Source organism: Rhea pennata, chromosome 7, assembly GCF_028389875.1.
Source record: "Rhea pennata isolate bPtePen1 chromosome 7, bPtePen1.pri, whole genome shotgun sequence".
Classification (NCBI taxonomy): Eukaryota; Metazoa; Chordata; class Aves; order Rheiformes; family Rheidae; genus Rhea; species Rhea pennata.
In genome coordinates this window covers 38,503,659-38,528,901 of record NC_084669.1, presented here as the reverse complement: position 1 = coordinate 38,528,901, position 25,243 = coordinate 38,503,659, and the positions used below count along the sequence as shown (strand labels likewise).

At 45.9% G+C, this 25,243-nt stretch overlaps 1 protein-coding gene across 15 annotated transcripts in view; it reads right to left on the bottom strand.

Moving 5' to 3' along the window:
* The window catches only part of PCDH15 (protocadherin related 15), a 599,229-nt gene that overhangs the window by 203,646 nt on the left and 370,340 nt on the right, over positions 1 to 25,243 (bottom strand). For 14 of the 15 annotated variants that reach the window (XM_062580806.1, XM_062580810.1, XM_062580818.1 and 11 more), the window contains 2 exons: positions 24,252 to 24,365; positions 3,286 to 3,351 (listed from right to left, as the gene is read on the bottom strand). In XM_062580806.1, coding sequence (XP_062436790.1) covers positions 3,286 to 3,351; positions 24,252 to 24,336 — 151 coding nt within the window. In that variant the 5' untranslated portion in view covers positions 24,337 to 24,365. The remainder of the gene's footprint in view (positions 1 to 3,285; positions 3,352 to 24,251; positions 24,366 to 25,243) is intronic. The other variant, XM_062580814.1, reaches the window with a different exon arrangement.

Below are 25,243 nucleotides of genomic sequence, written 5' to 3'. Positions count from 1 at the left end.
TGCTCCGAGTATTTTGCCATCTGCAGTGGGCTCAGAAACACTTGCCCTCCTTGGTCGGATTTACTGAACCCTGAGCTCCTGCTTAGATGAGAGTAACAGCAGACCTCAGGCACATGCCGAGCTGAAGAAGAACGTGGTTTTTTCAAAGGACTCACGTAGAAGGACGAGAAGAACGAAGACTGCAAGGTGGAGTTAGTCACACGTTCTCCAAAAACGTCAAAAAGCCAGTTCAAATCGCTACCTAAAGAGCCCGCCGCTGATTTTCACTTGCCTCTTGCCCACCTTGCCGTCGCTCAAGACCTCGCGGAGGCCCGACTGCAAATGCTGACAGGAGCCCAAAGCCAAGAGCGCCACCTTCCCCCACGGATGAAGGCACGTCGGAGCGATTCCAACAGCTTTCCCCGTCGCCCTACTGAAGTCGCGCAGAGGAGCGCCGCTGCCAAGCATCTCCGCCGCTTTCCGCCTGCGATCCCGCGGTCCCGGGCCGGACCGTGCTCGCTTACCGCTTCCCCCCACCCCACAACTCGGCGATGGTTTCTCGGTGTGAATTCTTAGCTCAGTTTTAGCTTTAGAGACGTTCAAAGGGTTGCGCGTTTCATTTGCGCTACGATAGCGAAATCACAGGCATGGATGTTCAACTTTTTATAAACAAACTCCTAAAAGGAAAAAAAAAAAAAAAAAAGTATCTTAAACAACTCAGTGCAGCTTTTCTCTGCAACACTAGGGAGACTTCATGGCTACTTTAAGCTTGGTGCATAATACACCTTAAAAATAAAAAAATAAAATAAAACGAAAGGCCATGCAGTAGTTGGCAGTTTCTAAAACAAAAGTTAAGTTCAAATTTCAGAAATTCAGAGCAGGGGAGAAAAAAGATGGAAGCGATTTAAGAAATCTCTGTGCATAAGAAATCCACAGGGCATCACAGAAGAAATTAAGTTGTGCTGTTAATGCTATCATCACAGATTCATTTTTTTAAAAGAGAGAGGGAAGAAAAGCAAGAAAGAACTCGTTCACCACTTAGGAAACTCATCACTCGTAGGACTCTTACGCCACTATAATCTAATTCAGGAATAAATGAAACTTCAAGGTCTTCTTTTTTGAGTGGTTCTTTAAAAAAAGCCGCTTCAGATTGTTCACAGAGCGTCTGAAGTTGGACAAGCAACTTCAAAGTAGAATTTAATGCATTTATTCATATCAGAGATAACAGCAGACAACTGTCTGCAGAATTTCCAATTGCTGTAGTGACAGTGCCAGCAGCCTTGTATCTGGAAGCAGCATCCAGGTAGCCACAATCTTTCCAGAAGAGGGAAAAAGCTAACGAGCTGGTCCAAAAGAATTTGTTATCTTGTATTGCTTGCTTTTAAGCTATTCTTGCAAGAAAAAAAAAAAAAAGCTGCTGTTGCATTACTCGACGTAAATATATACTAACTCAACAGCGGGAAACTGTTAAAACAAAAACTTCCTGCTGCAGTGAATTCGCGTGAACGTTAAACGCGCTCACCACCCTGCAGCTCCTGACACTAAAATCCACGATTTTTGCTTTCTAGCCGTGTGCCTTATTATAAGGCAACAGCAAATCCTTGTACCGAAACCCCCAACGTAGCCAAAATTTCCCTTAAATCGCTTCCCTGTCGGGGCGCGCGGCTTCGATCGACGGTCCTGGAAGGAAGCACACGGAGGCAGAAAGCAAAACCGCCACGGGGTCGCGGGCGCCTCGGCTCCAGCGCCGCCTCCCCACCGGACCCGTCCGCTTAACGCGCGCTGCCGCTCCTCCCCTTCGCTGCAACGCGAGCTCCCTTTCTACTTGCGATTTGACCTGTTTAATGAGGAATAAAGGTTCACAAGAACGCATGGTTAAATAGACAAATCGCTGCAGGCACGTGCAAAGGTTTTAGGGAAAAAAAAAAAAAAAACAACAAAGAGCAAAAAAATCCCCCGCACCTTTCCCCATTATATTCAATTTAACCGTCTCTCTACTGGGACCAGTTAATACGAACGTAACTTAATTTTCTAATTAGCAGCTAACACTGAATCAAACGTTACAGAGCTGAGAAAGTTCACTACACCGCTCAGCCAGCAGGACGCAGGCTTTTTATTCCTCTTCGATTCTTTTTTGTATGTATTTCATGCAATTCTGTACACTCAGCGTCTTGGCTCTTTTGGGGCTATTCTTCCCCCCACATTCCCTGGAGAGGTAACTCAAGTGCTTCTAACGTGCGAGAAAAGGCCGATACGTCCCGCCAACACCTGCTACGTGTATCTAGGCTGCCTGGCAAGGTGATGTAGATGCGGCAGTCGCACGCATCATGCACGCTGTGGTCACACGTCACCCAATGCTGCCAAACAGGAAAAAAAACAAACAAAAAAGATTACGGGCTTTTCTCTTTTGATACAAGCATGATATGACATGATACAGCCATCTGCTCCAAAACTAATGCTGCACTGCAAAAATGCATTTATTGGCATTCAGATATCATTAAAAATATACACTCACACACATATATATAAATGCCCCCCCTTCTGTCGCAGCTGCTATAGTAAATAGATGTACTAACAAGGTTGACATCAGTTTTCTCTGCTCTCTCACCAGTAAAACCTGCAAACTTCTCCATCCGACCTCGAGCAACCGTGCTTGCCAGCGCCTCTCCCGGAGGGTTATGAAGGGAAGCAGGGAGGCGCCCCCAGACCAAGACTCTGCTCTGCGCCTCCTTGCCCCAACGGACGATGAAACACAACCCCAGGCAGCGCGCTGAGCTGCGCCGAGCTGAACGGGCGAAAAAGACTTGCAGAATGACCCCTAAATAAAAATCGGAAAAGAGCAGAAATCCGTTCGGGCCAGCGGTAACCATCCCGTGCGCAGCACGTGCAATTCAACCGGGGCAGCCAGCCCTTCACCGCGTGCCATCACGCTGCGGCAATCCAATGCCAAAGCTAAAGAGCAACAAGTTGGCAGTTGTTATGGCTCAGCAAGAGGATAAAAAAACTCAAATCAATCAAATTCCTTCTTCTTTTAAAATTCCCACAACATACACGCAAGCAAGCTCTGCCGTTTCCGAGGTACCCGCACGCTCGTGTATTTTTTTCACAAAGTAAGGCGATCTTTCCGAGCTTTGGATCGTTTTCGTCTTTCCAGCCGACACGAGCAGCGTTTGCCGAGACCGCTCCTCGGCGGCGGAGCGCGAGGGGGCACCCGCCGCTGCCGAGTGGGCCGCCCCGCTCGCGCGGGAGCTCCTGACCGCGGGGCGCCTCGCGGCCGTCGTTTCAAACAGAGGTTTTCCAACTCACCGTTCGGACTTTCTTCGTCGATAGGGACTATTGTGGCTGGAGGACCTGTCCTGGCCAACTTGCAATCTACAAAGATGAAAACAGAAGTTATTCCTCGTTCCAGGGAAGGGCTTTGCATGTTTTTCTTTTTAAACAAGGACATACTGAGGACAAGCGTCACTTAAATACGCTGCAGGTACAGGCTGCGACCCTTAGCTACTCTGCACTCGCAGAGGGTCAACGTCTGAGCTGCTCCCTTACCCTCTGCTCGGCTAAAACTTCCTAAAGCCGCCGAGAACGCGATCCGGAAGGGCTGCAGGTCTCGGGTGCCGATCCGTATTTTAAATAAACGCTCTAACAGCGTGATCTAAATACGGTGCGCTGCGTGCTCTCTTAGGCGAGCTTTGCTTCCCGTGCCGCGAACGCACGGCCCGGGAGCGCTCGGTGCCTCCGCTGTCACCCTCCTCACGCCTGGCTCTAGAGATGCCACCAGAGACCGCAGCGAAGCAGGAGTCCTTCAGGGCAGAGGTAACGTGATGGTAATTTAACCCAAAGAAATAAGGGAGGGATGACTAAAAGGTGCAACTCAATTAAAAGCGTCACAACAGAAACGAACGTGGCTCAAAGCTAATTGCAACAGAAGGGTCTAACTCAAGAGCGCGAACAGAATTTTAACAGTGATCTAGGGCAAAATAAAATAAAAAAAATTAAAACCAGACGAGCAATGTTCAGGAAGTTACGTTTTGCCATCTTACCCTCATATTGCCAGTCTGCAGCCAAATGTTTAGAGTCATCAATGGAAGCAGAGCAGAATAACGAAAGAAAATAAGAAAGTTTTTTGTTGTTTAGCTTAAAAGATAGCTTCAAAGACATAAAAAAAAAGCAGTACAGGCAGAGCTAGCACAATCCTAAGCCTAGTCTTGAGAAGCACGTATAGCAGGCGTGCTGTTTGGTGAACGATTTGGCTTTCTCCCGCTTTTAAAGCCATCCGGATGCCCCTGCTCCCCCTTAGAGGGCAGGAGTGCCTGGGGATGGGGGCACACCTCATTTATAAGGAGCAACCCTGGGTTTAATTGGTTTTGATAACACTCCAGACTGTGGCTGTGTTTCCTTAGAGGTCTAAGGCTCGCCGCAAGATCCCCGGAGCAATAACTGCATCCCCCAGCAGCTCGCCAGCTTCCATCCGCAGGACTGCTTGCGCCGCTTCACGCTCCTGCTGGGTTTGCCGCCCTCAGGACGTTCAGAATTATAATGAAAACAACATTTTTTTAAAAAAATATATGAATGTTGAGCATTGAAGTCTGGATGAGGACAGTCCTAGAGGAAAAGAAACCACGCAGCCTATTTCAGCAGTTTGCAGAGGATCGGCTGCAAGAGCGAGGGGAGAAGCAATGGAATTTATCCGGAGATAAATTCCCAACCAAAGCAAATATCAGAGCAATAACAATGATTTCTACAGTGGGGGGAGAAAGGAGGCAAATAGGACCTGCAGTAGCAGTCTAGCCTAAAGATTAGCCCCACGGCACCAAACAAATTAAGAAAAACAACCCTCCCCACCCTGCCCCTAAATCCTGCCCATAGATAAACAGATTTTCCAGCCTAAATTCCTTTACTTTTTAAAGTGGTGGAGAAGTTAAATTTTGGAACAGCCTTCCAGCGGAAACAGAGAAGCGCAACACTTCTGCTACTTACCTTTCTTTGCTTACGAAGGGGATTACGTAAAAGCCTTCTCTGCAACCCTTGGAGACAGAGCTCAGTTTTGCTTTCGGCTTGTATCCGTACCGCTCCTCAGCGGAAATCCCGGCAGCGCTTACGGATTTATTCGAGGGAAGCAAGCACAGCAAAACGCGGCACCAAAGCCGGCTCGCAAAGGAAACGCTCGTAGAAGACTTCACCGAGGGCCAACGCGCGAGGCCTCCCCCCGGCGCCCGAAGGACCCGCTGCGGAGCGTCGTCCGTTCGGGACAACAACGAAACCGAGCGGCCCCTCGAAAGCCCCGGGCGCAGCCGCCCGAGGCGAGTCATGCAGAAGTCAAACGCGGCGCTAAGGAGGGCAGAAAATGCCCTGCGTAAACGGAGGAAAAGCAAACGAAAAAAGAACAACCACACCAAAACTCTACCAAAAGTAGAATCTACTCTAGTGACAGCCTCCTCCTTTTCGCGCCGCGTAGCCATCTGTGTCCCGGAGACCCACGTTTTTCACAGCCTCCTCTTCTGCTTCAGCGTGCGCTAAAGGACCTACCCCCAACGGCTGGACCTGCAGCACCAGCACAAGAGAGCGAGGATGGAAGTAACAGCCTACGAGCTGCTCGGGTTGTCCGAGGCTTTTCAGACAGACTAAGCGTTGGCTGCATAACTCTAGGAGGTTCAATCTTGGACGCTGTGAAGGAGAACAGATTTCCACAAAGCTGAACGTCTACTTAAACACCGTGCGAGGTAGACCGAGGGAAGCAGGAGCTACCAGTTAACCCGAAGCATCATTAAAGGTCTTGTCTTCTCGGGAGCAAAGTGAAATATCTAGCAAACATGGAAGGGTTACTTGGCTCAGATCCGCTTGTTTTCTGATGGCTAGTTTCCATTATTTTCATTTCTAGTTATTTTCAATGAGATGGCTCAGAGGAAATCCTCCGCTGTGTTCCAGGTAAGATACTCATCAGCAAGGGCTCAATATAGCCTGAGTAATACTGCATTTTGCAAATAGCTAGCTGCCTAACAAGTCATTGCTTGCTTTCTCTCCTTGCCCTTTCAGACTGCCTTCCCACCCTCTGGTTGCACTAACTTAGAGGATTTCTACCTATTTCAACCATCTCAGAGCTAAAGGAAAGGTCTTTAAAAATGAAGACGTGCATTTTCCAGACTAGTAAATAAGAAACGCCAATTCTGGAAGCCAGTAGCCAAATCACTGGAGATGCACCTCTTGTCCACTAGCTATACCTGAAGCTTACCGGGCTACAAGAACCCTTGCAAATACCTCCTGAATGATGCTCCCTACAAACCCTCGCGCATCTGCAAAGGCAACTGCAGGCTCGCCCGCGCTCGGAAACCGTCCTGCAGTGAAGACGTGAAAGCCTGCAGCTGAAATAAGAATCAGTTGCAGTGGTCAGGAACTGCCTTATACATTTTAACAGCCCTCTAGTGAAACCCCAAATACCCATTCATACATCTCTAAATTCCAAAAAGTAAAATGTAAAAAGCCCCACAGAACCTTTCTGTGGCCATATCCTGCAGAAAACCTGCCATCTCCTTTTAACTGCATTTCAAATTGAAACAGAAGAGCCCCGATGTGCTGACCACCAACTTTTCCCAGCTGCTTCAGACCCCATTATTAGTCTACACTAAGTGATTTTACATTTTACCCTGTTTTTTGTTTTTGTTTTTGTTTTTGTTTTTTATCATGCAGTTACAAGTAGATTAACTGATCCTTTATAAACAAAGGCAGTTATTCAGAATACAACAATTGGTAAGCCCCAGAAATTCGGTCCATACCAGATACACAGCCCGGTCTGAAAGGGTTTTTGTTGAATAAAATTCTACTCTAACTATTCACTGGAAGTTTTTTTTTTTTTGGTGGTAAAATAAAAGGTTGTATTTTTTTTTTTTTTATTCTTCAGTCTTGTCAGAAAACGAACACATGCTGAACATCAGTAACTCTACAAGGCTATGTTACTCTTTAGCATCAATCCATTAGGTACCTAAGACTCCTGTCCCAGGCAGGAAATTGCTCTATCCAATTACTATTACTATTTCATTGACTTTTATGGTACTAATGAAGTTCAGAATGTTAAACTAATTGTTCAGCATCAGCACGCACATTTAATCCAAGTGGAAAATCCTTTGAAAGGTGACGTGCATCACGCTACTAGGAGCTCCCCCGTAAAGCTGCGACTCAGAGGACGGGATTCAGGCCTGACAGCAGCGATGCATCCAACGCGGGCGTATTCTTTCACGAGGAAAGACTCAAACCTACCTTCAAGTGCAGCCTGTAGGCAGTATTTCAAAATATGGTATTAACTCCTGATGGTTCTGAACGTGAGGGGGAATTTCTTCCCTGTGAGAGGGACGGAGCACTGGGACAGGTTGCCCAGAGAGGTTGTGGAGTCTCCTTCCATGGAGATCTTCAAGGCCCGCCTGGACGCAGCCCTGTCTAACATGCTCTAGGTGACCCTGCTGAGCAAGGGGGTTGGACTAGATGATCTCCAGAGGTCCCTTCCAGCCTTACTGATTCTGTGACCCTCCCCCCAGCTAATTTGTCCAAACTGATCCTGATTGCATGCAAATGTTTAGCATCCACATTACCCTAGAGCAAGCCTGCTTTGAACCTAGTCGCCGCTGGTTCACACGACACCACCTTGCGTAGGAAGCCCCGGCAGCCAACCATCCCCTATCAGCCCTCCTCACTCCACCCGCAACTTGGACACACCATTTCGCCCCTGAACATTACCACAGACATCGTAATTTTAATTGACTTCAACATTCTGAGCCAGTCCAGTGGCCATGTGCTATGAATCCAAAAAATAGAACATTTAAGCTATAATATTAGAGTTGGCTCCCATCTTTGAAGACAAAGTCATTGACAACCATGAATCTTGCAAATACTAGACCTATCTCACATACATTCTGTATAACGCATCGCCATCCTTCCTCCCCCAGGACTTGCCAGCAACGGCCCAGGTGGAAAAGAGAGAAAACACAAACACTGCACCTTCGCACTCTGGCCTGGCAGCGGGGAACACGCCGACGCTTCCGCTCCGCCGGCTCCTCCTGCGCTGACACCCAGGAGGCGACCGCGCGCGGTCTCCTCCTTCGGCTTTGCCGTTGAGTAACAACGGCTGAGAGAGAAACGATAACAAGCTGCTGCCAAGGGGGACGGGAGGCTTTGGTGTCTTAATCCACTGCAGCAGTTTCTGAAGTAACCGTCTGACCTTCACCTACTCCACAGAGCTCGCCGAATGCGGGAATTACAGGCCCAGCTGTCTACCTGTACTCTGCACACGAGGAGACACCAAAGCCACTTCATCTGGTGTAAATATACGTGTATATATATGGGATTATGGGAAAAATCTCAGTGCTGAACCACCCAAGGAACAGCCTCGCAGCTTTATAAAACTCCCTTTATCTCAATGAGTCTCCTACAAGTCAAGGATAGAGCTAAAGCTTTTTGGTAGCTACTACTAGCTTCAAGTTAGCAGGCATCTGCCCAGGCATCATACTAGCTACTAAGCTTCCTGTCCCAGGTCAAGGCAGGCTGCCACAGATATCAAAAACTGGCTTCTTTCTCTTTTCCCCCTCCAGTTGCCACGACCGGAGCCAGGCAGCTGCAGCCCTGATGAACCCCAGACGGCCCGGCTTCGTTCTGGGCACAGAAGGACGAGAAGACTAAGTTACAGTTGCTCAGGCCCTTCTCCCCTATGGATCGCCTTAATCCAGGATGAGCCATCTAAAAATCCACGCAATTTATTTACGCAAATACAAAGAACAAAACCAGAGAAGATGGTTAAGGCCAGAAAAGGCTGGCTTGTCTCTAAGTTTTCCATGGCCTACTACTTCTCTTCAAACACAGCTGAACTTAGTCACGGCAAGACCGGTTTAGGAGACGGTAACTCACGCGTGCTCTGTTGACATCTAGGACAAGGAGGACAAATCATCCTAGGACCGCCAAGAGTCACCAGGATCTTGCCACAAGTTTCAGACAGCTAAAGGCAAGGACAGCAGCAGCCCGGCAGGAGCTGCCTAAAAGCTCCCTCAACCGTTTTGAGGAAGTATGGAGTCCTGGATCCTGCTCCAACACCTAACCACCTGAGCAACTGTGTCACTGCAATCCCATAGCTGCCTCTTGACGTACCTACAGCCCAGAAGCCTCCCTTGAGCTGCTGATGAGCTCGAGGCTTGGCGGACCGCGGCCTTCCCCGCCCTGCTCTGGGCACCGTGGGTACGAAAGCCGCTTCTCATTTTGCCGGCGCCGTTCCCACGTGGAATCCTTCCATCCCTCCTTCGCTTCCCCTCCCACATCAAGTTTCTCACTTTCGGTTCAAACATCATTGTACTTCTACCACTTTGAAATGCGTCGGCCTTCTCTCCCTCATTTCCTTCTCGACTACAAAGCTGTGCAAAGCTGTCGCGTGCTTTCATCACGCCCCACGTTAGAGTCCTGCAGCTACCCGATGACAACGGTTCAAAAGAACTGCAGCTTAAGATTGGTATTTATCGCCCAAAAGCTTCTGAACCCGCTACTCCTCCCTACGGGTAATACCTGTCATTTTGAAATCACGATTGAAGGAGATGCTGTCTCGCTTTCACCTCCACAGACGTTGAACTTTTCAGATAGGCTGCCTTAGACAGAATCGGCCTGGTATTTCACCTGCAACAGCAAAACCTAAAAAGTGATGAAAATAGCGACGCCAATGCTTTAGGGTTCAAAAAGCATCTTTTGCACCACCTAACTCAGGATTTTTCCTTACACTTTATTGCACTGTTAGAGATGATTGCTAACATACAGAAGTTCAAAAAAGTTAAGGAAAAAAAAAAAACGCTCCTAACATTATTTTTTCTTTGAAAAAAAAAAGATTAACATCCCTTTGAAATATCGTATCTTTACCTCCCTGCGTTGTACTTCCACAATTTATGCAAAAAGTGCTCAAAGAAACCTCCTGTGAAAGAGTCTCTCTAAACGTGGTCCTTTACAGAACAGGGCTCCTAATAGAGAGCTACATAGAGAGCTACATAGAGCCATACATTTAAGCTATCTGAGTAACTAAGCAACCCAGTTTAAGGGAAAAATGTCCTATCCTGTTTCCTGTGCTAGTTAAATTCAGAGCTACAGCTGTGCAACCTAGGATAAGCTTGGCATAACCTTTACATTAGTCAACTTGTACTAAACAATTGCTCTGCACTGAAAAAAAAAAAAAAAAGCATAAAAAGGGCTTTCATAGGCTATTTTGAGCTCTTCCCGACAGACTTCTCCACTTACAGAAACCAGGCAGGAACGACAGCAAACTCGGGCGCGATTCAGACGCGTTTGCGCTGCTTTTAAAACTAAGCAGGATCGCTGTGCTCGCATTCAGCCTGCAGGTTCAGCGCACAGCTCGGCGCCGCTCTAAAATCCACAGCCTCGGGAGTCGGGCTGAAGGACTCCCTTTGACCTAACGGCAAAACAACAAAATAAAACTAAATATCCCGACTTCCACTAGTTTGAATTCGGTTTTGTTTTTAAACTGCACTAGGAAAAAAAAAAAAAAAAAGAAAAGAAAAAAGGAGGCTGATGGACAATCAGGCACAAACTAAATACTTGTATTTTTATAAACTCTTCTTCACATAGCTGCAGAAAACGTAAGCTCAGACAGAGCATGCAACCTAAACAACAGATTTACTCCAACCTTTTATTTCTCCTTTAACTTTTCTGGACAGATATAATACCTATCAAGGGCTTGGCACGGGAAAATTGCTCTGCAAGTGCTACGCAATGCTATTTTACTTTTACTGCTTTACAAAAACGCAGTCCCATCTGTCTTGCGGGCAATATTCTTTTAGATTGAAACAACCTCCCATTTTACCAGCAGTTTTGGAGTTGACAAGGTCTTTTTAAAATCATACTTGTGCCTGAAAACACTGTAAAATGTATGAAAATATGACACAATGCCAAATAGCACCTAAAAATGCTATTACCAGAAGTAATTTTTAAGACTATGAAAATGTATTGGCTGAATCAGGAAGAGCCATAATATCTTCAGAAGTGCTTATATTTTTTAAAGTTGACTATACCCAATTTTAACAATTGCTATGCATTAAGCATTGAAATTTCATAGTGCTTTTAATAGCTCTAAAATTCCACTTTCCCTGCTCTACCCGCATGACATGTTTAAGACAAAAAGATCTCAGTCAACAGGGCGAATAAGTATTTACCATTTGGAACTAAACCGAATCCAGATACAACAAGCAAATAAGAAATTCACAGCTGTTTTAACTATATAAAGGCAGATATTTATATCAAAGAATGAGCAACTCAGAAAAGGCAGCTAGAAATACCTATAACATTGCTGATCTTCTCTCTGTGCAAATGAAATAGTAGTTAACACTTACTAACCAAAACGTGGGAGAGGGGATCGCCGAGTTGCTTCGAGATGAACCACGAGTATTTAGCCTTCCCATCTTCCCAATGGGAAAATTTGTGGCTTTTAGACTCTGCACCATCTCAAGCGCTGAGCCTAAAGACTGCGAGTTGTCTTCCTCCTCTTAAGTCACTTCTGCTGCTTTAAATACTTAAATAGCCCAAGACGTTTCCACCTGTGGGCCAGCAGCGTAGAGCCTACCGCAAGCGCCCGGCGCTCATCGCCCCCAAAAGCGCGAGGCACCGACTCACCCGCCGGGCCGAGGCTCGTTTGCGTTGCAGGTAATTAACTGGCAATTTTGCAAACATTTACGTACTGCGCCTATAAATACCTTTCCTCGTGACATCTAAAATGAGGTCAATGTTGATCAACACCTTCCTGTAATTTAATCAAGACGTCAAGCAGCAGCGACAGTTGCTTGCAAAACTCTGCTGTGCCCTTCCCAGGAAGGAAGGAAAAGCAAGACCTTGCCTTACCCTGCAAGACATCCTTCTCTTTCAGTTCCTCGAGCTCTTGCTACTGCTAAGATTAGCCAGGAGCAGAGACTCCTGTAATTGCATTTAAAATAGAGATAGCGCGATACATATTTTCTGCTTTTTTTCCCCCCCTCTCTGTTAAATCACAGCAAATGCAACCCTCCTTTGGGCAGATGAGCTGCCGCTCCCCAGAGTCACAGGAGGCTGCGGGGCTGCCAAGCGTGCGGCATCACCGGGGCAGAAATGGCTTCTGAACGCCCGAGGACCGACCTGGAGGCTCCCGCGTTCAAAACACGGGCCCTGAAGATGCGTCCCAGCTCAGCTGTAGTTGAGCACTGTTTTGAGATGAGATGGCTGCTGCTGGGGTTTTGAAAACAGAGAAATTCCAGACATTTTGAGCAGAATGCACCATTTCCAGCATCACTGGCAAAAAAAAAAAAAAAAAAAAAAAAAAGCCATAAAAAGGGACAAGAATGCTTTTTAAGAGCATTTCCAAGCAGCTCTGCGACAGCAAAACCACCAGCACGAAATGAACTTAGGATGTACAACCACATTCCCACGGCTTCCCGAAGCCTGCCTGCGTTGCGCACCGAGTGCCGAGGCGACGCAGAGATTTATTAGCGCCCGAGGCGCCGGGAAAGGCTGCCCGGGCGGCTCCGGCGGCGCAGGGAGGATACATCCCTCGCGCGATACAAAAATAGGGCCCCGAAGACACCGGGCAACGCTCACGGGCCAACCGACAGCACGTCCGAGTCCATGAAAAAGGCAGAGCGATGAGACTTTGCGGAAAGCGTCGTCCTCTGACGCAGCTGTTTAATAACTTACGGTCCAATGAATCCCAGTTATTGCAGTACGAGCTGCTTCCTGCCCATCATAGACATAGCCCGGGTCCAAACAGCCTGAACCTGAGTCAATTATAAAAGGAAAAAAGGCTTAAATGTTGAATAGATAATCTTACTTGTTTTGCTTTCAGTTAGATGCAGACCTTTGATACCATTTTTGCTAAGCAAAACATGATGCAATCTTATTTTGTAATTAAAATTCTCCCTATCTGCAGCGACAGCAGTAATCATACTTGGTCTTATGGAAGTTGTGCTTCATCCTTCCGGTGCGGCAGTTTTTTCGTGCATTTCCAGGTAAATTAAAAAAAAAAAAAAAAAAAGAAAATCACATTTCAAAATTGTTTGTCTAAAGAAAAAACAGGGGTGGTGGGAAGAGATATAAAGCCTATAGGCAAAGTTAGCTGTTCCTTCAATAGTTGGTGGCATATTAGCTTTAAGCATTTGGCAGAAATTCATCATTTTTTTTAATCCATCAAATTGATCAAAACTGATCTAAAGTTTAATTTGCCATTTATTACCATGCATCTCCATTAATTTCCATTTAACTCTACCATATCGCTAAAACTGATAGATATTTTAGAAAATGATTTATAAAAAGTAACAGTTTAAGTCTCTTTCCCAAAACATCCGTTTCATAAGCAAACTACAACCCAAGAGCTAAAAACCTGCTACCAGCATCATCATCCGTCCCTTCTGCTAGATTTTTCCTTGTCTTTATGTTTAGGAAGCTTGGGCCCTGATTAACTATAGAACGGGTCCTGTAATTCAGCACAGTTCCACCAGGTGAGAGCAGACGTTGGGGCTGAGACTCTCTGACCCAAGTACCCTTAAAGAAAAAAAAAAAGAAAGAAAAAGAAAAAGAAAGAAAAAAGTTACAAAATAAACACTTTATAGGATGTACCAGTGACCACCAAAAAATGTAACTTCCATCAGTCACTGGGGAGGTGAAGGGGGGGGGGGGGCAGAAGAAAAAGAGGTCTCAAAGCAAACGTCAGTAACTTTGTGCTTTCCAAGATACCAAATACCAAAGAAATGCCATAAAACCAGATAGCAAGTGACAGCCGCCACTGCTGCTAATAACGTGTAGGTAAATTAACTAACCGTAAAACATGCAAATTAAGCTCATTTCAAAGGTGATTAAAATTAAAAAAAAAAAAAAGGAACAAAATAGGATTTTTTGATTGCCGCACGGAAACTAAGATTGATCTTACGTTCCTGTACAAATGCAGCTTGTCTCAGTGTTTCTGCTCCTGTGACGAACTCCAAGCACCAAAGGAATATCAGCCTGCTCAGTTATTCCTCTTTCCTCTGCCAAATACATAAATACCCACCTACCAACACAAGCACACGCAGGTTTTGACTAAAAGGACAAATAATATTTGAATGTGACGTACAACTGGCTTAACAAGTACTGCATATTTGGAGTAGTTCTACATCAGCAGAGAAGGGCAAGGAAGAGAAAATGGCTTTCCCTAAATTATTAATAATAATAAATGATAATAATTTGAATATATAGGCCACAGCAAAGCCACCAGCTGGAAGATAGAAGTGATATTAGTGTTATTAGCCAAGCAGAGACCCTCACTGCCCATTAATCAGTATCTCATTAGCAGAATAAACTCAAGTCTTACAAACAAACCAAATAAAAACGTGAAGCCCCTGGAGCTGTAAAAATCACTGGCGCATGCTACTAAACCCACTGGTGTTAGTAATTAAACAGATAAAATTGCAGATACAGGGAGTAACTGCCTGCAACAGGACCCCCAAGACAAGCTTCTGGGCCTTCCCGATTAGCTCCGTTCAATTACGCCTTCCTAATTGCTTGTGTGCTAAAGCTCGTTAAATGAAAAAATATTACTGCTTTCCGGCAGGACAAGCACTTGAGGTTGGAAGGACGGGCACCGCCAGCGCACCTCCGAGGCGCTGCCCGACGGACGCGGAGGAGCTGCCAGAGCGGATCCAAGCCACAGCAGCCTGCTCTGCTTGGTGGCTGCAGGATCCTCACTCTCCTCGTGAGCTCAGCGGTTCTGGTTTTCAAACCTGCGGCTAACGCAGCCCCGAAAGCCCATCAACCGCAGTAAGAGTGGGGCAAATCTTGCCCCAAATTTGAAGACAGCCGTCCTAACAACCCAGAGCGATTCTCACCACCTTCTAAGTGTCATTAGCAGCTCTTCTACATGGAGGAAAAACACTCTGCTCTTCCCTGATGCGTTTCCGAACTTCTTTTAAACCTTCAAAACAGCTGTTCCAGACGCTCTGTTTAGAAGTAAGGCGTGCAAGTAAGTCTCACGCAAGAGCCGCACAGAGGCGACAGGATTACCTCCTGCCCCCTTCGTGTTACCTAGAAATCAGGAAACCGTTTGGCATTAACCAAACAATATGTAGCTGCTAAAACCAAGGACTTGCAAAAATGATACCAATACTACCGCTAAAAAACCCTTTTTTTTTTTGTCAGTGCAACAGTAAATGCAAACGGCTTACTGACTTGCAAAAGTGATACCAACACTACCAATAAAAACCCTTTTTTGTTGGTGTAACAGTACATGCAAACAGCTTATTCCAACAGCTGAACATGATAAGCAATGATTTCAGGGATATTTTGCTTTCTCTCAGCAAATTATAGGACTCAATCTAACTTTAAAAGACCAATAAGTATCTAATATAGCACAAGTATTGCAGGCAAAATAATCAGTAGTTGAAAAAGGTCAATAACTATAAACTACGGCACTACGCTACAGGATCAAGCGAACCACAAGCTAACTGAAGTATCTACTGCTCTGCAGGAACATATTTTAAAGGGCTCGAGTCTGTAATGCTTCAGATAGAAACCATATGCAGGTGTTTCTAAAATGAAAAGTGATAACCTCCACTGCTATTTTATTTGGAAAAAGGAAACTGAAATGGCTTTGCGGTAATAACCACTCGGAGTATTTTTCCTTTCAACCGCCGTCTTCCTAAGACGACGGGTTACTGAGGATAACGGGGATTAGGCCTGTTTAGCCTCCAATTGCAGAGAAGCCCCATTCATCTACAAATTCACTTCTAGAACACAATTTCTCGCCCTTAATTCCCTTTTCAACTCTCCAGCCCATCACTCCGCAATCAGGTTTAACCAGGTGCATCACGATAATCTGCTGCTCTTCAACTATTTGATTTCTGTTCATTGCAGCCTACGTAAAGAAACTGTTCATCCCAGTACCGACGCGAGGCTCCCTGTGCCTCAATACTCTAATAAATGCTGCAGAAAAGCATGAACTTTGATTTAGGAAGAAAGAAAAAAAAAGGGGAAGGAAAAACAGTAAGACATTAAGAGTTTTTTTTTTAAATCTACCTATTGTTTTCTTCAGTCTTCCCAGTAGTTCTCCTTCTGAACAGATTAGTTGCCCTAATCTGAAAATGATCACTCTGAAACAAATGCATTAGGAGGAGCTTTAAAAAAAAAAAAAAAAAAAAAAAAAAAATTCATTCTTCGCAATTACTGCCCAGACTTATCTGCTCCACGCTCTGCACTGGCAACACTCTCAACCGGAGCCTGAAGAAGGCTGAAGGTGGCTACGGGGGATGTAGCCTTCTTCTGGTAGGGCTGAAGCATCTGAACTCCTACACAATGCATGCTTCAATGTGAATTAAAATACGTATGTTAAGTAATCAGCAAAAGAAAGTCAATGCCTCCTCTGGCAAAAAAGGTTTCACACCTAAATGCCCCGCTGCATCGCTCTGCGACTCTGCAGCCCTCGCTGCACAGGCACGCCCTGCAACGCGCACCATGCCGACCCAGCTCGAGCAAAGAAACCAAAGCTGCCTTCACCATCTCCTCCTCCCAGGTCAACCCATGTCTTCTCCTGCTCCTTTTCAGCAGCATTTGGCAACTTAAAGCCTTGGAGTTCCAGGTTTTAGTTGCTCGTTGTGTTTTTTCTCTGAGGCCGGTAGGACACCCTAGCCAAGGGCAACACAGAGCTGGCAAGATTGGTCTTCCAAAGACTAGCTCCACGCTCACGTTACAGAAACGATGTTTTGGGAGTTCCTTCTTCCCCCACTTGCAGACCCGCGCTCTGGCTCGGGACAGAGCGGATCGCGAATCGGGCAGCTCGGCACAGAGCCGGCGGGGAGTTCCACTGGCCACGCTGGCGCTTGGGGCAATTGCATTATTCGACTGCAACTTTTTAAGAACCCAAAGCTGATCCCAGGTAAAACCTAGCCAAGCTCTTAACAAAGCACTTCTCTTGTTACACTGTCGCTGTTTTAACTAATTTAGACAACAGAAGGCCATATGGTCAGATCCTAAATGAAAGACAACAGACACTTCCACAACGGCTGGAAGACCTCTTCCTTGCTCCGAAGCTCTCCTGATTAATATTAAGCATGAAAATAGCCTCCGTTTAAGAAAACTGCAGAGCAAACGTGAGTGATCTCCACTTCCAGCTTGAATGAGGAATGCATTCACCCCTTACTTGAAAGGGTAGTTTGTGTATCTTGCAGAAGTAATCTTTAAGCAACACCAGTTTCAGTGTTCCACCTCCCCCATGTATTTATTTCTAGACTGTCAACTATTAGATTCCTGAAACTAAATGGGGAGCTAAGGCTGTAGTTCAGAACATCTTTCTGCTACTTAGGAGGTGCAGAATTTGCATGGTTACACACACTTTACATTTTAATGCATGCATGTTTACATTAGGTTTGCAACATTCTTGACTGAAGAGCTTTACTAGAAAGCAAATATACTAAGAGCAGTTACAATATAAACCCCGCATCCCCACGCACCAGTCCTATCCCTACCCCCAAAATTAGGGGCAAGCCTATCGCACGCGAGAAAGCAGCGGCTTAGTCACGCTGTACCGCTGCGCTGTCTCTAATACTTACAGTGAAGTTGGTAAATTTGTTCTGGGAAGTTTGGGCACGAGACGGAAATCACAAAAGTATTCGGTAATACTCAAGAAAACTCTACTCTTCCTCGCTCCGATTTGGAGGTGCCGGAACGCAAGTTAAATAGTGTCATAAATAAAGTCACACAGCTGATTAAGAAGAGGTGAAGGCACCTCAGTAACTTTCAAACGTTAGCACTAAAGCACAAAGACCAACGCACCACCGAGAGCAGGCACAGGGCCAGCTCCGCTCAGCTTACGCTCTTCGAGGCCATAAACCAACCTCCGAGTTGCGACTCTCACGTTGTCGGGAAGGGGCCCTGGGTCCTCAGAGGATTAAAGGTGATTCACGTTTCCCCTACCACGTGATGGCTCAGCTTGGCCACGTGCCAGGAGACTTTCAGGACACCAATGCTTGCTACTGTACAATCTAGGAACTAAAAACACAGTATTGCGCATTGCAAAGAACAAGGCTGAGAAAAGGCACGAACCTGGTAGGCCGGGGGCTGGAAGAGGCTCCTTCCCAGCTAGAAACGAGGCATGACGCTACCGCTTACCAAAGGGTAGGGAATTTTCTTGTCCTGGCAAGCAGCTTCCTCCTCCTGGCATCGGCAGAGGGAGCACACAGGGGCCTCATCCCTTCTCTCAGGGGACCAAGGGCTGAACCTTGGAGGTTTTAAGAGCAAACCTGTCTCACGTGACCACGTTTCAGCAGTTTAACTCACCTCTCGCCTGCGGAAAATCCAACCGCTGCAGACCCAAAAGGTTGCCAGCGGCACCCCAAGACGCCCCATCGCTTATGTTCTGAAGAACAAAGCCCATCAGATAACTAACAGCTGGAGTCCAAATACCAGGAGAGCAGCTTCTTTCCGAAACCCTTCCCGCGAAAGGGATCATCGCTACGCTGCGGAGCAAAGCGGCAGAGCTCTCAGCCAAATACGGAGACCGCATAACCAAACCACCCACCGCTTTCCTGAGTTCTCCTCCTTTCCCAGGCAGCGCTTGGGCAAGCGCCCGTCTGCATTCCTCCTCTCCCCCCGTACGAGCGACGTACAGAGCTCGGGGAACGACAGACTGGCTGCACAGATTCAAATGTGCGTTTTCCCAAGGTAATTCCCTGCCCAACAGTAACGCATCAAGTTTTGGAACTTGATTCATTGTTGAAATCATAAAAATGATTTCATTTTTAAAGTAGCTCTTAAAGTGATTTGTGAAACCTTTAGTTATTCAGTTTTTGTACTGTAAGACTATACTACACTGAATTAAAGACAGTAGCTAATGGAAGGGGGCCCCGTACAAACAGCTGAAGGTGCTTACGTCCATATAATCCTGGTAGCACAAGCTACAGCTAAGATACAGCTGTAAATTAGGCCCAGCTTTGAAGCTGCTGCTAAGGCCTTCCAGGCTTCGGAGCACCCTCCCTTGCTTCAGATCTGGCAGCAGTGCAGCTACTGGGCCAGTACCGAACCAACGAAAAGCCACCCCCAAAAGCTCCTAGCGCCAAGCATTCCGCGTGCAGGAGGAGCCAGGGGTGCCGAGCGAGGAGCTGGAGGAGCACGGCCACCCCTTTGGGCACCCAGCCAGGACCCAGAGCAGCTAAGTGCTACGCGAAGTCACAGCCTGGAGTCGCAGCACTGGGCTGTCCCGCGCCACAGTCCCATTTATCCCTACGATATATCCTTCGACTCCTAATAAGCCATCCAGCAAAGTAAGGATTTAGAGATTCATATGGGGTGCGCTTTTTTTCCTCTCTCTTTTTTTTTTTTTTTTTTTTTTTTTTGTTTTAATAACTCTTTCTCTAAACAGAACACGAAGTATATAGCTAGGTTTGGCTCAGTCACAGCTCCTAAGCACTTGGCTCCCTTGGGAGCCTTTGGAAATTGATGCTCAAATAAATCACTTGCCTTCCTGACACAGCCCACCTATGAAAATGTTCTTTCAAGACATTCAGTTGCTATATTCTGTTTAATTTGCTCAGCCAGGCTAATACATGCGATTCCATGAATAAGTACATGAATCCCTTCAAGTTTCTGAAGGGCTGTTTTGACATCTTGCTCACCAGGAAAACCTGGATCCCTACCACTCATGCTTCAATCACAAAAAACGTATGTATTTACGGCAGTTTCCTCTCTGCGACTCCTGTTACAGTTCTGACAGCATTAAGAGTCTGATCAAAAAAGCAGCAAAGTCGCTCGTTCCACCAGCTCCACTTTTCAATGACGTTTCCAAGCACGTGGGAAAAGCCACCCCCTAGTCTGGCCAGTGCTGCAGCATCTCCGCCGGTGGTGGACCATCATTTGCTTTCAGCTGGATTGCAGGACCGACTTACCGACAGCAGGATGAGCTCAAGGAAATCTCTTAATTACAATCGAAGGATCCTGTAAGGGTTTCTGTGCTTTTGACATAAAGGCCAAAGACCTTCACGTTGAGGCAAGCGAGGTCTGCCTTTAGCTTCAGTCTGCTTTCAAGCAAGCCTCCTCCTTAGACCGAGTCTTCTCTCGGTGGCAGCAGCTTTAACAGAAAAACATTCAAAACTCAAAGCTTACCAGAAGGTACCATCACGCTGTTTTGGTGTCTAGCCCAATTTCACCCATATCTTCGAGAAACACTTAAAAATAAAATCAGGTAATTCCTACTTTAGCATATATGACAATGTAAGCCTTGGTCGTATACCAAAAGCAGCTGCAATTCAAATATTAACATTTTCTAGAGAAGAGGTAACCGAGTTGTATAATAATCGCCTGGCAAATGCACAGCCTTTACACGTCCAGCTTTCTTCTCCCTCCCTTCCAGAACCCCATGAAGTACAGTCTAAGTCTGGACCCCTATTGCAGATAGCACAGGGACCAAGACAGTCTTATCTGCAAGCGTATGCCAGTTCAAGACTTCTTCGTTTGGCCTGAAAACTTGTATACATAAAGCAAGAATAGTGACAGCTTTTATTCTTGCATAGAGCAGCCTTCTCTACTGACCAAAAACATCGCTGCTAAGACACTCCTTCTACACGCGTCCCTTGGATTTTCAACAAGGCACGGCACCCGGCCTCCCTCCTCGCTTCTTTAACTTGAAGTTTGCTTTTGAATTTACTGAAGTAGCACTCAAGAAATAACAGAAGTTGTGGCTGACCTAATTTCACACGTTGCACGGCTATAACTGACATTTCTACTTTTATGTAAGCTAAAATATTAGCGAGGAAAGCGTGTGTGACATTTATCCTACTTGGAAAAGCAAACCAGAGGCAGTCACACTGGAAGAGAAAACAGTTGTGCGGGTGTGTGTTTTTTAAACACATTACCCATCCATGCACAGCCTTATATTTGTTCTGGCATACCATATGATTGAGGGAAAGAATAATGCAGGCAAGCAAATTGAGAGAGGAAAACGCTGTATGGGTTTATCAATAGCGCATTGAGACTGCAATGCAATTTAATGCATCTCTAACAAGAAAACTATTATTTATTTATGGCAGGAGGACTGCAGCAGATGTAAAGTAGCTGCATTTCATTAATAGACTTCGTATCTGCCCCACTGGAAATTAAGTTGCAAAAGATAAATGAGCACGGTAAGCGTACGCAGTACCTGGGACAGGCATTTCGTCCCGAAACGGGGCAGCATTCCCCCCAAAAAACAATAGTAACACATCACCGAAATCGCGTCCAGGCGAAACCTCGGAGCGAGGAATGCGGCACAGGTCCTTCGCCGGCACACGTCAAACCCAAGACGCCAACAGGCCAAAGTCGAGATCCTTTTGCGGGGCACTTGGGCACCACCGGCACGTTAACTAGCTGTGAATACACTGAGACTAGATGTAGTCAAAGATGTTGGGCCAAAAGCGTAAGAGCCAGACAACCTTTCCAGTAGGAAAGGAAGAAAGTGGGAAGAGAGAAGCCTGAAAGCTTTCAGCATAGTCCCTGATAACATTTTCAAGACTGCTTTGTAGCGCCGGCAGTTGCTGGGGCTGCGGGCGGGTTCGATGACGTCGGAGGACAAGTAAAACATCCGAGACGGAGAAAGGACGAGCAAAAGGCAGTAATGCACACGTGCAACTCGTGAAAGCCCAGACACAAGCGTGAAACCAGATCCTCTACGCACCAGGCATCAAGACACAGATCCTCACCCCTGCAGGAACTGATTTCTTGTGTTTGGCTTCAGGACTGTCTCGCTGTTAAAAGAGCAACACTGGTTGTGGTTGTTACTGCTGGAAGATTATATCTTCTGCGTGTTCATTTATGATTTTTCTAACTGCAAATTAAAGCAACTCGCCTGGTCCTAGGTGTAATGAAGTCATTTTCTGCAGTGACAAGCATGGAGTGTGGCTTTACGCTTAGCTAGGAGAAATATATCTCAAATTTATACACGTTGACTCATTACGTGGGTGACGTGTGCTGAGTAACCAGATCCATGACACCGTTCAAAATAATTTCCACTTAATTTTCCTCTATTATAACATTATGACATTTATACTCATTACTTGGAAGATATTAAACATTTTGTTTTGGCTAATTTTACACATTCCTGAGCGGGCAAAACTCGATCCCTTCTCGAGTTCGTGTCAAGGGAGGCTCACTGCAGGACATTACTCGAGCGAGCACATTCCTGAACTTCTTCCCCAGCAAACAACCAACCCTCTCGGCTATCCAAGTCCAACTTGTATTAACTGAAAAGCAACACTCCCTTGATGCAACTTATTTAACAACAGGCGCAGTAAAGTAGCGCACCTTCAAGAGTAAAAACACGTTCTAGCTTGCGCCATTTCCTCTAGCCAGGTCCAGAAAAAGAGCCCGGTACGAGCATCTCAATGCAGCCACACTAGCATGGGCTACAGCAAACTTCAAGCTAAATGCTAAACCGCAGGAGTAAGTTAATGGACTAAAAGGAAGTGTGGAAAACATGGACCCGAGTCTGGAGACTGTCCTGGAATAGGTTGATATTTGGATTAGACAGACATAACTTACTGAGAGTGTCAACCACATCAATAGATTCCACGTTTTTAAGATCTCCTACGTTTCATAGTGACACGAGTGAAAGTTTTCTTGGCAAGCTCTCATACGATTGTTCTAAACTTTCAATAAAAGCAGCTGAGGAAGAAGTCAAAACAGTGCAAGGCAATCTTTTATAGGAATTAAAAGAATACTAGTCAGCTGAGCTTCGGCTGTGACTGCTACCCGTCAAGGTGACGCCACGTTCGCTCGTTCCGTTAACATCTGGAATGCAGCAAAAAGCTGCCCCGGTGCTCTCTTGCCCCATCAGGCAAATGGCTAGAGGAGCAACAGGCCACCAGCTCCTCAGGTATCTCCTTTACCGGCTTTCAAATAAGCAAGCCAGTAAACCAGTGTGGATTAACGAATAATAGCTTTACCTGTCACTAAAAGCAAGTCCTTTCCTCTTCTTCTGCAGCAAATATGATGAAAAGGTATAGCGTGCATTTGTTTTAGACAGGGTCATTAACAAACACGGAGAACTCATGTAATAAATAGGAAGGAACACCAAATTAAAAGCCAGAAGAATCTGTTTTCCTACTTTAAAATGCCAGATTTTCTGGTGCCTGCGCAAACGTTCTGCACCAAGGTCCGGCACATCCGTGCCACGCGTTTTGCGTGCGCTATCCCCCTGCACGCTGTCAACATCACGTTGATTAGCATTGGCTACACCTTGAGGGTTAAAACCCAGACTACCAGAAGACACATGGCTTTGCATTTCCAGCCACCCTCCTCCCCCGGGAGCCCGGAGCAGATACGGCGCGGCACTATCCCATCGTCCTGCCCTCCTCCCCTTCACCTTCCTCCCGTTGCTCTCCGGCACCCAGCTCCTCGCGCCACCAGGTAATAGAGCGGGGAGGAACACTGTCTACTGGACACAGGAAAAAGAACAACTCCAGTATGCCGACGTGTTTCTCATAAAAGCAAAACCATTCTAATGCATAACCGTTCTAACGCATCTGCCAACACATACCTGTGAGAAAACTACGTTGCAAGAACAAACCATAAAAGTCAATGTATTATTACAACTTACCTATGTGAAACACACCCCACAAATAACGTACAATTTCACTACAGATATTACAAACCCGTATTCAAACCTTTTTCTTCACCCTTTCATTATCCTTGAGATTATTTAAAAATCAGCATCTGTCAAACTCGAGGTCTTCAATTTAGACTTGTTCCAAAAACATCAAGTATCTGCATCCGTATTTTTTAAAAAGTTATCATAGGTAATTAGCAGAATGCATTGCTGACTTCTTAATTAAATTCAAAGACACTGTGAGGATGAACACGGGGCTATCGCCACCACATCATTTTAGGACTTCTTAACAATTATTTTCCTAAAGGACCCTCATTCGGGGTCTTAAGTTTCCGGCCAGTCAGATGTGCAGCTCGCTCAATTTTCTCTCCAGCGACCGCTCCAAGGGCTCCAACTCTATCTCCAAACAGAACAAGGTGAGGGACATTTTTTTGAAGAACAACAAAGCAAGTTGTAATGCTGGATTTCAATATTGCATAATTACAGCTTATACTTTTCTTCATCTTGTCTGCTAAGTTCACAGCTTTGTAAACAGAGTCAAAGTGGTGACAAGGTGCCCAGACCTGTCTTTGATGCTCAGTAGGAAGAGAGGCAACAATAAGTCACTTCTCCAAGCGGTAAGTCCGGGGAAAATCCAGCCCTCCCTCCCCGCCAAACTGCGCCCCCGCTCCGAAGCCCTTACCTTCGTCATTCTGGGCCAAACAAGCCGCTAAGACGGCGGCGATCCCTACAGCTAGCCGCTTCCAGAGACAAAACCGCTGTGACATCTTCTCGTCAGACTTCACTCAAGGCAGTCCTGAAATGAAAAAGCAGAATCTGATAAATGTATTGGTCAAAAATCCTGCACAGAATGGCTGGTTACAAATTATTTCATAGGTAACTATGCATCTCGCATGTCCATAGTAGCACACCACTTAAAACAAGCAATATTAAACACCATTAATACATACATACGCACATATTAACTCAATTATCGCGTACGTACGGCCTCCAAAACAACCAACCTGCGTTTGCTTCGTTAAGCCAGCCAGCACTTTCAGCAAATAAATATTTCATTATTACTGCTCAAAGCACTTTGAAGAACTGACTATATCCGAGAAGTTCTGCTTATTAAAACCGATCTCAAATGCAAGTCAGCAGGTGCCCCGGATTCAAAGATATCGCCCAACAGAGCCTCTCCCAGCAAAAGCACGAGCGAACTAAGCAGATAACCTTGTCCAGTAACACAGACTGCTGGTCCACCTCCAGCAAAGGAAAAAAAATAAATAAATAACAAATAAAAATCAGCAGAGTAAACTTGCCAAGACAGGCCTGGGTGAACTCCAAAGCACGTTTAGAGCAAGTAAAATTACAAAGTTGCACAAAGCTCTATTTTATCGCTCCAGTAAAGAGAATTAACATACTTCTGTGGCCCAGAACTGATTTAAAATATTTCTTCACATAAAAAAAAAAAAAAGAAAACCACACCCACCCACATTGTGGCAAATGCTCTGGAAGTTCATTGTAACACAAGCACGCAGCTGAGAGAGACTTAGAGCACTGCAGAAAGAAAACACAACCCAATCCCCCCTCGGTGGGGCAAAACTGAAGGCGCGCCATCCTTTTCCTTCCGTAAACTCAGTCTGCAAATCGACTGCATAGTACTGTTCAAAGGGAGTGGGGGGGAAACAGATT